The sequence below is a fragment of the Scaptodrosophila lebanonensis genome, unplaced genomic scaffold, assembly GCF_003285725.1.
Source record: "Scaptodrosophila lebanonensis strain 11010-0011.00,11010-0021.00 unplaced genomic scaffold, SlebRS2 tig00001410-arrow-pilon, whole genome shotgun sequence".
In the NCBI taxonomy this organism is placed as follows: Eukaryota; Metazoa; Arthropoda; class Insecta; order Diptera; family Drosophilidae; genus Scaptodrosophila; species Scaptodrosophila lebanonensis.
This window is the reverse complement of record NW_022060738.1, coordinates 7,503,774-7,518,499: the sequence shown is the minus strand read 5'-3', so window position 1 is coordinate 7,518,499 and position 14,726 is coordinate 7,503,774. Positions and strand designations below refer to the sequence as shown.

The 14,726-nt window shown below is 38.1% G+C and overlaps 1 protein-coding gene across 1 annotated transcript in view; it reads right to left on the bottom strand.

Moving 5' to 3' along the window:
* Positions 1-1,045: 1,045 nt before the first annotated feature.
* The window catches only part of LOC115630776 (insulin-like growth factor-binding protein complex acid labile subunit), an 82,171-nt gene continuing 68,490 nt past the window's right edge, over positions 1,046-14,726 (bottom strand). The window contains exons 5-15 of the mRNA XM_030527431.1: positions 11,064-11,261; positions 9,341-9,468; positions 7,820-7,963; positions 7,612-7,716; positions 7,415-7,541; positions 7,130-7,326; positions 6,888-7,043; positions 5,060-5,206; positions 4,745-4,907; positions 4,521-4,652; positions 1,046-1,704 (exon numbers count right to left, since the gene is read on the bottom strand). Of these exons, the coding sequence (XP_030383291.1) occupies positions 1,046-1,704; positions 4,521-4,652; positions 4,745-4,907; positions 5,060-5,206; positions 6,888-7,043; positions 7,130-7,326; positions 7,415-7,541; positions 7,612-7,716; positions 7,820-7,963; positions 9,341-9,468; positions 11,064-11,261 (2,156 nt within the window). The remainder of the gene's footprint in view (positions 1,705-4,520; positions 4,653-4,744; positions 4,908-5,059; positions 5,207-6,887; positions 7,044-7,129; positions 7,327-7,414; positions 7,542-7,611; positions 7,717-7,819; positions 7,964-9,340; positions 9,469-11,063; positions 11,262-14,726) is intronic.

The following is a 14,726-nucleotide window of genomic DNA, read 5'->3' as shown; positions in this document are numbered from 1 at the left end:
TTAAACAGTCACACTTTATTACTGATTTAAATATTTGCGCTTATACTATACATTGAAATATAGGTGGTTTTTATTTTAAATAAATGAAACTTGTTACAAATGATTGTAATGGAATTAATGGTAATCTCGTTATTAAATTAAAGGAGTTTTTATACTCTGTTTTATGGTTAAAAATTAAACTGGTTGTATATTAAAATAAAGAAGGCAAAAAAATGTTTAATGTGTTTCTTAATGTTGCGCGTAATTGTTGAGTTTTATATTCAATATATTTTTTATCTGTTTTATGTGGCTCTTAGCTTGGCTTACATCTGTATTACTTGGTATTTGCTTAAATGTAAGTCTAATATTTCTTTAAGTGTTTCAATGTTTCATGAAACTATCTACGGACTACATTACTTATGCTTTCTTGCGGCTTACAATTTTTAATCGAATTGCCAAATGTACAAATATTATTAGTTTTTTTTTTAGTTTTTGTATTTTTTAGTTGATGATTATACTTTCAAGTTTTCTTGCTGTATATTTGACTTAATAGCTACATTTTTATTTAATTTTTTCCATTTTATGTTATTTACAAAATATATCCATTGTTTTTATCACATTTTGGAATGTGTGTGTTTATACAAATTTGTATCTGTTTAAATTATCCTTTATTTATTTTATGCCATATGCTCGAAGTTTATTTACAGACTTGACCTTGAGTATAAAAGTTGAAAGAAAACTACATGTAATTCCTAGACTTTAAAAATCATGGGTGGCAGTGACCTTACAATTGAGTGTTACAAATTAATGAAAAATGAACTCAATAATCAGTAAATTGAAGTTGAGATAAAAAGTAAACCCAAATCTTAATTACTTGCACTTGCTTTTGACCCAAAAACAAACAGAAATTGTCATTAATTATACGCTCCATGTGGCTTAACTCCTCCTCTTTGGAGTGCGGTGCTTACGTTGTCCCTGTCGTACATTTTGCTTGCATGGGAAACTTACCAGCTGATGAGTCTGCTTTTGCGGCTGTTGTGGTTGAGGCTGCGCTAAGTCCCCTGGGTCAGTTGACGCTGACTAGTGGCTCCAGCACGCCCACGTCTCCACCGCCGCCACTGACGCCGCCGATGCCGCTGCCACTCAAATGCACCAATTGCTGTGCCTCTCTTAAGGAGATAACGCTGCCTGCCTGCGGCGGAGGCGGCAGCACAACAACAACTGCCTCGGCTGGCGTCGGCGTGGGTGCATGCAAGGGCGAAGTGCCAGTCATACCACCCCCGGCTGAGGGGGCACCGGGTGGTATGACGGTGGCTGCTGCAGCCACCGCCGCCAGCGTCGTGGTCGTCCCCGCCATCGTGTTGCCAGGCGTGTGGGAGACATTATACATCAGACTGCCCATGCTGGGTAGGTCGTGTCGCATGTGGGGTGGCGGAGGCGCTGGGGGCAACACCAGCTCGTCGATGGTGCACACGCGATCGTCCATGGGAAATGTAAAGTTGATTTCCTTACCAGCCTCGTTGACGCCAGTTGGCTGTTGCTTCATGGTGCTGCCATTGCCGGCCGGACTGCCGGCCAGTCCACTTGTGCCATTTGTTCCATTTGCGGGCGCTGCGGCGGGTGATATGGCCAGCGTGAGTGTGGTTGTAGTTGTTGGAGAATTGCCATTGCCCAGTGTCGTAATTGTGGTGGCCTCCAAATTCTTTTCCAAACATTTGCTATCGCCTGTGGTACAACAGAGACAGGTCGCAAAGAAAAAAGGAGGAAGAGAGAAAAAGCGTTTGAGATATGGGCTGAATTGGTGCAGTGCTTGAGGTAGTTATGTCAACCCACTATGCATGCAAAAACGAGAACTGCTTAGGTAGTTTCTTGATAGCTGCAGAGCTGTTCCTAAATATAAAGAGAGAATCGTAGTGAGAACAGGGAGTACGCATGTAAATTTGTTAGGAATCGCTACAGCCTCTTTTTTCATGTGTTACAAGAACTGATTTAAGCTCAATTCAAACATTATTTCGATTGCCTAATCGGGAAAATTATTTTTATCTATTAAATATGAAATACAAATATGTCCAACGTGGCATGATTTGCAATGGTTTCAATTCACAACATTTCCATAATTCCATAATATCTTCAATTTGAAAATAATAGAAAATTAAAAATTAAAATCTTAAATGAATGCAATTGTTTGTTATCGCCTCACCGGAAATAGTTTTGAATTAATTGAAATTATAATAAAGCCTTTTATAATCCTGTAACACATTGGTAGGTATTCGATTTGTTTGCATTATTTGGCTTACTTTTCACATTTTTTCATATATATTTGGCTTCTGGTACTTCTGTACTTTATATTACTGTTCTGTTTTAATTCCAACTGTATTATTTAGGGCTGCAATTTTCCATTCTTTTTATGCTTTAAGCTTTAATTGAAACCCTATTTCGATTGCCTAATAAGTTTCTTGGTAATATTAATTTTATAATTTAAATATTAAATACAAATCTGTCCAACGTGGCATGCATAAAGATTAAATTTCCGGTTTCAACAGACATAGATTGTTACAAAAACAGAACTGTTTCAGAATATCTCTTCATTTCATAATACCTTTAATTTTAAAGAGAACAGAAAACGAGTAAAGAAGCTAAATTCGGGTGTTCCGACTTTGAAATATTCTGTACATATGCTTACAATAATTATAGAAAATAAAAAAAAATTAATGATCTATTCGTATCTGTGTAAACATGTTTGCAGTCAACCAAAGCATCAGCATCAACAACAGCAGCGGGCAGCGCTTGGGCAGCGCTGCAGCAGCAAATATATTTATAGCTATAACTTCTTGTTAAATCGGTATATCATAGTGAAACTTGAAAATCGCAATTTGCGTGGGAGAGGGGGGAGGAAGGGAAATTCTAAAATTCTAAAATTTGGTGTTCCTACGTGTAATACTCTCCGAGATATAGGCGAATATACGAATGGAAAATCGGGAAATCTCCCATAGGGGGGAAGTGGGGGGAAAATCCAAAAAATAAAACAAACTCGTGTAGCGTATACATATAAGGCATCTTTGTGCAAAATTTGGTGTCTCTATCTCTTATAGTCTCTGAGATCCAGGTGTTCATACGGACGGACAGACTGACAGACGGACAGACAGACAGACAGACAGACAGATAGGGCTAGATCGACTCGTCTCGTCATGCTGATCAAGAATATATATACTTTGTGGGGTCTGCCACGCCTCCTTCTGCCTGTTACATTTTCAGCTCCCGCAAACCTAATACAAGTATACTCTTGAATATTTTATGTACAGAGTATAATTATTCATTTAAATTCTAAATGAACACAATTGTTCCCTCATGTTTCTCGACACCGAAAATATTTTTGGATTAAGTGAAAATATAATTCAGCCTTGTTTAATCCTGTACCATATTGTTTGGTACTCGATTTATTTTTTTTATTTTGTTTCTATTTCATAGTTTTTCAGCTATACGTACTGTTTCCATTTACCTTTCTCTTCAGTTTCAATTCCAACTGTATTATTTAGGTGTTGTTCTTCTATTATATTCATTGCCATTCTGTTTCTCATGCTTTGTATTGTATGGAATCCTTCTATGCAATTGCTTTTACTTTTCGAGCAACCCTTTCAATTTCTCATGCATCTGTATGTTTGCTTTTCGCTTATCAAGGGACTTGAATTGTGTGAAAAACTTTTGTTTTACATTTTGTCGTTGCGCTGCGGCCTGTAAAAATACCTAAGGTGGGCTGTACGGCGTGGGGGTGGTGGTCGCGTCGCTTTTATTGTAAAGCAGAAAACGCTACAATTGCGAAAATTCAAAAGTTTGCTTTGTTTGGGCGCAGGCCGTGCGTTTCCCCCGAGTGCGTTCCACGCTGAATGGCTTCGCCCTTGGGCCAATTTGTGAGCTACACACAACTTGCGTCAACCGAAAAGGTAAGCAAGCTTGCTGGGCAGGTGCTATTACTGTTACTGTTGTTGTTGCTACTGTTGCTGCTACTGCTTGCGCATGACCGCTTTGCTGGGGTCAGCGTGAAATTTATTTATTCCTCAATTAAGTCGCGGAGGCATATAATGAAGCACGTACTTCTAATTAATTAAGTACGACGTCTTTCTTTTTAATTTCGTTGAAAATTTCTCGTGCATGCCGCACGGCCTTGGTGCGAGCAAGTGGGAAATTTTGAAAGTCCTGTACTCGTATAGCTGCCTGTTCCCTTTTCTTTAAATAAGTTTCAGTTTCAAGCTGTCGTCGCTCACATTTATGCGTTCGTTTTCGCATTTCAACGCCATGTCTGTGGGCCTGTCTGCCAAGAAAAGTTTGCTTCTGTACGAGTATGGCTTGGCGCTTTGCCCAAAAGGATTAGGTTCACAGACAGGCGAGGGTGAACACTGAACAGGCGTCTCAGCCATTTTGAAATGGCTCTTTTCTGACTGGCAATTTTTCTTTGCCACACCTTGGACATTTATTGCAGGCATTTGCCAAAGCTTCAAGTTGTGTAATTAAATAAGTCAAATGAAATATATGTGCTGACTTACTGCCATTGAGATGATCCTCTCTAGTATAATAGCGGGCACGATTTTTGGAGAAACAGACCACAACCGACAGTATAATGGTGGTAATTAGAACAAAAATGATGCCGCCCAAAATGGCGAGAGTATTAAGGCCGCCTGTTAATAGAGGAAGAGAGCGTTGGGAGGAGAGAGTGCAGAGAGTCAAAAACAAATTCATTTAATTAATTGCACACAACTTTTAGACTCACCGTGCTCAAGAAAATTATACGAAGTGCTGGCAGCATTCTGCTCCTCATCACTGATGTAATCAAGACATGTGTGCAGGCCGCCAATGTCCAAATTGTTGATTTCGGCGCCACGCAAACTTTTGGGCAGAAAACAAATCGGATATGTATCCCATTTCCACTGCAGCTATAAATAATTCAGACAAACATATGAGGAAATGTATGAATCCGAAAAGCATAATAGTACTTTGACAATAAATTGCAATTTATGTTGGCTGCCAATGCACGGCAATCTTTTTGTTCTGCTCCTCATTTCATTATCGTTTTGTATGCACTCACCTGTCGCACAACATTTATTAATTTTCCCATGTGACATTCATCGCATATCAAAGGATTGTTGTCAAGGCGCACGTTGCGAATGCCTTGAATGCGCAGCGCTGTGTCCTCGCTGATGCCGTATAATTGATTTCGTGATAAATCCAGAAACTGTCAGACAAAAGAGACACAACAATTCAGGGTAAGGTATTCAAATGAAATGTGCATTAATGTACGTTGGCATTTCCCCCATTTGCGCTGTAATCATCTCCCTGATTCGAAGGATGTAGCTGCTTTTATATAAAATGATTTTATTCAAACCCCTTGCAAAATTCTAAGCTGCAATTTGCTTATCAAAAAGCGATTAGGTCAGGCAATGGCCAGTGGCCTTACACATGCCAAAGGAAAGCCAGCAGCGAGACAACAAAAACATGACCTACGAAAACAATGACGAAATTGGTTTAGATCTGAAGTATATACATATATAATTAAATTCAATTAAATTGAAAGGCTTAATGTGCATAAAATGATTATTGTTGCGAAATACATTTGCCATGGTGAACAACAAAAACAATGAAAATAATACCTGAAACCTACAAATACGACAACAACCGATTCTGCAGAATGACACGGCGAACGAGCGAGGACACGAACAGAGAGCCAAGCAGATGATGCCATTTGAGTTCGTGGGCTAAGCTGTTTGTGTTTCATTTCTCAAGCTGGATAAACAAGAGATGGTAAAAAGGTTGGTTTCGTGATTTTAAGAGATAAAATAAAATATTTGTGTGTCAGGGCGACACGCGATAGAAGTGAAACTTAATGGTTGTACTGGAACGACTTAGATTGAGCTAATGTTAGAAAATGGTTATCGCTTTTGGTTAGCAAGCTAGAAAATTGCTGGAAAGTGGATTTAAAAACCGCTATGAATAGCTAGAAAACCCGCTATAAAATCGCAAGAAAAACAATTATAAGTAGCTAGAAAAAGCGAAGAAAATCCGCTAAAAATTTTCCACAAAATGTAAAAAAAAATAACACAACTAAAAGATATAGAAAACCCGCTAGAAAATGGCTAGAATACTTCTATAAATAGCTATAGAACTCGCCGATCCAGCATTCAAACCCCTCATAAGAAGTTTCACTTCCAAAATTTAAAATTTGTGCTTTGAGATCAAACAGGAACAATTTACAATCGCCTGTAGTCATTTTGACGAAGAACAGCCTTATTGTACGTAAAGTAAGAGCAACAATCTAAGTTTAAATAGCCATATAATTTCATAACGAAATTGGAGGTCATATTTTTCTTAGAGCTGCAGACACTGCATGTGTTTAGGGTGGGTTATAAGGTGGGGGGTGGGGTTAGCAGTAGTTAGAATAGTATGTAGCATCTTTGTTGCTGTCTGCCAATATGTTTTCTTTATCAATATACGTCTCGTACCGCCACACTCCCCCCTCCATTAGTCCAATAGAGCACGGACTCAAAACTTTACATCCATGAGCCAAAAATGCCGTCTGAACGGCAGCATTTTCATTTTGAAATTGTTACAAAAGCGAAATACTTTTCAATCGGTCAAAGAGCTATCAGCAGTTGAATAAATACAGACAGACAGCCAGGCAGGCAGGCAGAGAAACATGCATGCTGTGTTGGCAACAGGACACACGACAATCACAACAATGGCAAAATGGGCCGCAGCTGAGTGTTGTTGGTTGTATTGCTGTTGTTGTTGCTGTTGCCATTTATAAAACATGCCAAGCTTTTGTGCAGGGCGACAAATCTTGAAATACAACACAGAAGCAACACACACCCATTCAATTGGCATTCAATCACTTTTTTGCTGGGCTACCGAAAACTTACCTCCAGCTCACGACACGGGGCAATAACTTGCAGTGCCATATTGTCCAACGAATTGCCAGATATATTCAAATAGCGCAGCTGTCTGAAGGGCACCAGTAAGCCAACTGGTAGTTGGCCCATATCGGCAATGGACAGATGCGTCAGTTGTGGTATCATCTGTTAACAAAATTGCATACAAATTGCAGATGAATGTGTAATGAGCAGCTGTTGTTGTTGTTGATGTTGATGTTGATGCTGCCTACCTCAAAGGTTTCACGCATCTCTAGCAAATCCATTAGCACATTGCCGCTGATGTTGAGAGTTTGCAGGTTGGTCAGATTACGCACGGACTGCGGCTCCAGACGCACCAGTTTATTGTAGGACAAGTCCAGAAAGGTTAAATTATTCAAATGCAGGAACGAGTCATTGGGCACCTTGGCTAGGCGATTGTATGATAAATCTAAAATGAATAGATTGAGTCAATAAATGGAAAAGGGTCGTCTTCTATAAATAAATGCGGAGGAGGATGGAGTCATCATCTAGCTTACCCAAGTGATTAAGACTTTTCTGCATCCGGAAGAGCTGGTCCACGACCACAGACAATTGATTACCGTCGAGTAAAACTTTCGTCAGACGATTTACATCTCGAAATTCGTCCTTGTCGAGGAATTTGAACTGCAAGAAGGGCGAAAATAATTGGCAAGGGCTAGAGCCAAGGCAACAGAACAAATGAAAGCCGACAAACCTCGTTCCGTCCCAAATCCAATTCGCTTAAGAGCGGCAATAAATTGTACAACTGTGGATTGATTTTTTTCAGCTGACAATTGCGGCACTTGAATACTTTGAGTTCCTGCGTAGGACGAAGGAGCAAACCGAAAACAATGAACAAGAAAAGTGCGTGAGTTGCGTGCCGTTGTTGTTTTCGCTTCTGCGTCGTTCATGTCATTACTCACCGGCACATCGCGAAACACATCCGGCTGTAAATCCTGCAGCGGATTTCCGCTCAAGTCCAGGTACTTGAGTCTGCTCAGCATGAAGAAGTTACGCTGCACGAGCTCCACAATTGAGTTATCAGCCAGGCTAAGACGTCGCAGCTCCTGCGTACATTAAAACAAACAGAGAAAGAGTGGGGAGTGAAAAAAGGTGATTGTATTGCACACACTCAATTAATAATTTTAATGCTATTTGTCGGCTAATAATTCATAAGTCGGGCAAATGTTGCCAACGGGCTTCAGCAAAACTACAGGCCCGGAAACTGCTAAACAAAAAAATGAAGAACAGAGAAAGTTTCAAAAACAAAATGGCATGCTGCAGCGGAAGTCGGAATAGCGGACGGCAAGTTGCGAGCGCAAAAGCAAAAATCGAAAGCAAATTGAAGACACCAAAGTTTTGTGCACTGGCACTTCCGTTCGCCGAGACCGAATGGATGAGGAAAGGGGAGAAAGATAGGAGAGGTACGACTGGGCGAGGACAAACTTAAATTCGGGTACGTACAACTTTTGCTGTGGCCCGCAAAATGTCTGCAACACTTTGATGCTATTAATAAATTCCACAAAATATATCCCAATGCACTTTATAGTATATCACAAATACCGATGAGCAACTGCGAAATTATAAAATACTGAAATATTTAGAGTAGCAAGAAATACAACTTGTATTTGGAAAGAAGCAAATCAGACTTTGTGGCTATAGCACCATGCGTATTGGATTATGTTTACGCATGTTTGTCTGTTCTTAATTTAAAATAAATGTCTTGTTTGACGATAATACAGATTGGAAAATTTATATCTTATAAATGTTCCCTATTAATACAATTTCAAAAGTGCTAGATTTGTTCATAACCCCAGAGATACAATTTATTTTATGATTTTGGACTTAAAGGTAGTAACTAATAAATAAAATTACTATATAGTCAAAACTTAATTTAGAAAAAGCTTTGGTTTTCATTCCTTTGATCTCAAACTCTTTAGAGAAAATTTTTTAAAATATGTCTGAAAGATGAAACTTCAGTACTTTTTCGGTTGTTAAAGTTATTAAGAAGACATGAATAATAAAAGTATGGTCAAAAAAACTTTCCAGAATTTACCACAAAATAACAGAGTCCATTGATATCAGAAGCACAAAAATGTATTATTAAATCTGTTATTCGATTTAATTAGTCTGTGGGTGTTCAACAGAATGGATTTTCTTTAAAGTCAATTGGTTTAATTTCGTATAATTTATTTTTAGATCGGGCTTAAGTGAATGGTTCGAAGGGTGCCGCCGGTTGTTGATTCAGCTGCATATCCGCTTTCTCAAAAACGCTTGATCTTATTTGAAAAGTATGTGCCATGAAGTGCAATCAAGTTAAAATAAAGTCGTTTTAAATATTATAAATTGTTGAAAGTACTTAAACGAAAATCACAACAAATCCCTTACTGATTACTAAAAGTCTTTAAAAGAGTAATGAGCAACAATTTAAAGCAGTAGCTTACCGTTAAGTGTCGAAACGTTGAACTGGCCATGCGTAGTATTTTATTTTTCGATAAGTCCAGCTCATGCAGATTATCCTGGCCTCGAAAGTTGTTCTCTGTTATGTTCGTTATGTTGTTCTTTGAGAGATCTGTGTGCAGCAATCGTAAGCGTTGAACACGATTTATGTTTGTCGTGTACCAATTAAAAGTGCAAAGAAAAAACAATTTAATTATGAAATATATTTGTTAAACAATGGGCCGTGCAAGCGCACTTCTTATTAACAACTACCGCTGGCCATGCGATGAACCAACAAGCAGCCCACCTGAATTGGCTGTAATCAAAGGCGAAGAATAAATACATATTCATATATGTGCCATGCAGTTCAATTGCAAAAATGCACAGTATACGATATGTAAATAAACACATTTCTGATTGAAGTAAACAAATTAAAATTTGATTACGAATAAACAAGCATGTGTGAGTGTTAAGTTTGGTTCATTAAAACTTAAACTACAGCAAAGGAATACATGTTGGACAAGTAGGGCAAGAATGTACGAGTACTACAATATATTTTAAATGAAATGAATAGCAAAAAGTTGCCACAAACACACGCACACACAAAACATTGCTCATACGCCCCTTTGTCTAGGCAGCAGAGACAGTAATTTTTAGCTGGAAGCCAGGCAAAACACATACCAGAGATTTGTTTGTTATGTGCTGTTGCTGTTGTTGCCTTTCGTGCTGAAGCAATTTAGAAGGGAGCCACGCCTACTTAAACATTTGGAAAATTAATTTAAATAGAAATGGCGGGTGCAGAGAGAAAAAAAAGATGAAACCCATTTGCTTAGCTCAATGCGTTTTCCATATCCATTTACTATGAAGCGTATCCCTTACCAATTTCGAATGCAGAGCAACTTTTTGCAGGCAACTGTATGCCAGAATGTGCTTCGTATTGTTGGTATTATTTTTGTTGTTGTGCCAACTTTTGACTTTTGGCAAGCAAATGAAACGCCAAACGGCAGGAGAACAAAGAAACAATGGCATGGGCATGTAAATAAGCTTCGCTCATCCAGTGGCAGTGGGGATGAGGCTAGCAATGAGAATTCGAATGGGAACAGGGATGGATTGGTTGGTTGGTTGGTATTTTGGTCTGGCTGTAAACACACAGACGCGCAAATAAAACACAAATAAACAAGTTTAAAGCGCAAACGATATCGACGCATCGCCTTTACATTTGTTTTTGCTTTTTCAATCTTATTTTTGTTGTTGGTTTTTTTTTTGTATATATCGGCTGGGTTACTGTTTGATTGCTGCTTTGCTTTTTGTTCCAGCTGCTGCTGCTGCTGGTGGTGCTACTGCTGCCAATGCTCCTGTTTGGCGCATCAATTTCAATTTTATTGACAAGCGTTATCCTCGCAATGGCAATGGCCACTGCGCTCATTTAACGTCCAAGCTTTATTTGGTTTCCGTTTGGTTTTTTATGATGCTGCTGCTGTTACCGTTGTCTTTGCTTCTGTTGCACCACAAACGGTGAGCACCGCCGCCTTTTGTCCCTTTTTTGATTGTGTTATTTGCATATTATGGCGTGGCGTTTTAACTACTCTTGCCTTCTTCGGTTAGTTAAATTGAAAATGCTGTCGCTGCTGCCCGTATCGGGCTTTTTATTGCAGCGCATTTATAAAATCACAGAGCGCAGCAGCACATAAATTTGATTACATGCCTTGCCCATTACTTCCTACTCACCTAATGTGCGCAGATATTTCAGGCCCCAAAAGGATTCGGCACCAATAGCAGGAAGATTCGAGTCTGTGATGCGCAACACCTGCAGCTGCATGAACTGACGCAGAGCGGGTCCAATGGTAATGGTATTACGAGGTCCTTTTATAATGATCACCTTGACATCCTTGTCCAGTTGATTGGGCGATAGAGAGCTCAGGCCGCCTGCCAGGGGAAAGAAAAAGAGTTCTTTAATTGTTGTTGACACAATTACAAATATATATGGAGCACTTAAATTAAATTTATGCAGCACCATTATGATAGCTACAAAAACTACAATATACCAACTACAAGAGCCACAACAATAACAATGAGATCATTAAAATCAGACAAAACTTCAGTTGCGGTCTGGTCCGGCACTCTACCATTTGTGTATGCAAACAATGTGCCGCTCTGGGTCCGTCCTTGTCGCTTTTGATGGTGGACGGCAGCATTTGAAGCTTATAATTCAACGAGTGCAGTTTCTATTAAATTGCTGCTACACGTTGTTCTTGTTGTTATTGCCATTGTGTTGCAGCGCTTGCTGCCTGCCCCCATTTGTATGCTATACAATTTTGTTGTATTCACGCGCACGCAGCGCTTTGTACTCAACACTTTGTATTATCCACCATTATTGCTGTTGTTGTTGCGGTTTCATTATAATGCATTTATTGTGTGTATGGCCATGAGGCTTGCACTTTTGGTCGTTCGTGAATTTGCATAAAAACGCAAAGAATTAACACTGATTGCAACATATTTGAAGGCGTTGGTAAATGCCGTTAATGGCATTTTATTGCTATTGTTGTTCTTCCAACACAGTACTACTTATGATATATGACCATTAAGATTGATTTTCATAAAATTACTGCTCACAGGATGCCAATTTTAAACGTTTATGAAATAAAGGCACATACATAATTGTCTTCTGAAGCAATTAGAGGAAGTACATGAAGCTTTTTAGGTGAAAATATTATGCTATAATTTAGAGAAAAGCAGACTTTTTGGATACATAACGCCCTTCATGCTATATGAGCTAATATTTAAGGATTTCAATATATCGTGTTGGTGATGATGACTATTATTTTGGCATAGAAATAAAACATCAGCTTGTGCCATACTTGAATGTATATATTACAAGCATTTCTGCTATACGTAAATATCGAAAAACATTCATGGTTGAATAACATATTTAGCGAAGTATGGATAGGATTGTAGATTTGTAGGAATGTACTGCCTGAGTTCCACTGACCAAAAGTGAGAAAGATAACTAAACTTAATTAAAAGGATAATACAAATCCAGACTAAATCAATAAAATTGAGCTTGAGGAAATTAAAAGTATCAATGTTTGCCGCAAGGTCTCCTTATTCATAGTAACCAGAAATTCAGTATAGTAATTAGTTGTGAATATTCATTTATTCTTTAAGTATATATTTTACTGTTTTATTTAGCATTATTCATCAATAGAAACGTTTTAAAAACAAAAGTGAGGAAAAAATGAATAATTAAATTGCTCATGAATGTAATTAACAAGCGAGAAATATTATATATGCATACGGCTGAAAAACAAATAAACAAATTATTTTCGTCTGCACGGAAGCTCTATACGCTACACCGCACAGTGGGGCCTTAGGCCGAAACAGCTTGCGAAAATCAAAATTTTCATGAACGCTTTGGGAGTAATGAATAAACGTGTCTAATAGTTTTTTTTTCCAAAGATTACGAAAATCTTACTCTCAAAAAAATCGTAATTATAGTTTAGGACATATGTGCACTCAAAGTCGACCCTTTTTTAAGCTCGCAACAATTAATTCAATTTGATGCAAATACTTCATCTTTCAGGTATAATATTAGCTAAGTTATGAAACGAATCATTGATGTTTTGATTTGTATTGCTAGATGAATTAATTTTATGCATTATTTAATAAAAACTATGTCTTTCGTATTTGTAGTTATCTAGAAAACGTTATTTTTTAAACTACCTATTTTTAGGGTGTTTTTCAACTTTGATGGAAAATACAAAAAAAGTACCCAAAAGTACCTCTCCCATATTTTCAAAATATGTTCTCTAAATATTCTTTTACCTAACGCAATAAAACTTTCATCCGCCCGGATCCGCCGGTGTGCACCAGAGCAAAAAGAGTGCCGCAACTTCGGAAAAAAATCAGCGAAAAAGGCGCTGCCGCGGGTATAAGAAGAAGAATGCATTGCAGGTAGATTCGCAGTAACGGCTATTAGGAACATTGTATTTAGCATTATGGATACAAAAATATACCTAAGCGGTCCTATTTGATCCACATTTAATATTGTGCAACCAAAATTATGCATAACATTTATTACAGGTAGTGTAATTTACAATATCAGGTGAAGGTCTTGCAATCTTTTTGACCCTTTCATGAATTGTAATTTCTTTGCTTTAAAGCATTTGAACAGGCAAAAAGAGGTTTTAGTTTATTATCTTAGGTATGCGTTTAGAAATGGTATATATTGCCAATATTTTTGGTGCAGCGTAATAGTCGAATTTTGACTTAAAAAGCAATCAGTTGTGTCTAACTAGCAGTGAATAGTATTTTTCAATATAATTTACGTTTAAATACCTTAAAAGTGATTTTTCTTTAACATGGCTGTGCAAAATGCAACATTATTTGATCTATTTAGGAATTCCAATGATGAGAAGGAATTTGAAGAAGCTGTTCTGGAAGAGCTGTATGATGCTCTGGAAAGTGCAGATCAGCAAAAAATGTTGAGAAATAAGCTTAAATTAATTTATTCTAAAATCAAACAGAAATGGATAAGCGTAGGATATAGCAAGCAGAAATTTGATTTAAAATATGAAATCTGGCTATCAACGACTACGTACTTGGATACATCAATGGACGATGTACCCTCTACATCAACTGGACGAGCCAGAGGAAGACCAACGAAATCCATTGAAGAATGCTCGGATTTTACAAGAAAAAGAAAGCTTGTCGATGTCACAGAAGCCATAGCTACGGATCACTTGTCGGAGGCGCTGTCCATGAAATACACCAAGGATCAGGAAAAAATAAAATCGCAAGTCACAAAAGCGGTTGCTGACGCAAGCCCAGTGCGACTTAAAAGGATCAAGGAAAGCATTCCTACTCCGCCAAACTTACTGCCAAAGCAGTTCAGTGCCGATGAGGCTTTGGCATTGTTTATGGATTTGGGATTGTCAAAGGAAAAATATTTAATATTGCGACATTCCCTAATTCGGCATAATGTTGATGTTCTTCCTGGGTACAAACAAATAGGATCGGCTAAGAAAGAGGCAGTACCTCAGCCCACAATAGTGACGGAACAGTCAGTGCAAGTAACACTTCATGACCAATTGGAGAAATGTCAGAGGAAGCCCAAGAGTCGAGGAACAAGGACTATAAAAAATTCAGATATTTGAACACATGCAAGACGTCACGAATAAGGCAAAACGAGGATCTCTTCAATATGTTGTCAGCCTCTTCAGATCCACTGGTTTCATCCCTTAGACATGTGAGGTCTCACAAAGAATTAGTTAGTAATTATTCTTCGGACATGGTGAAATTATTAGATATTCCTTCGAATGTAGACGACTATTTTAAAGAAAACATATTAATGTAAATAATTGCAGCTGTCAGTACTTTATAATAAAAATTAAT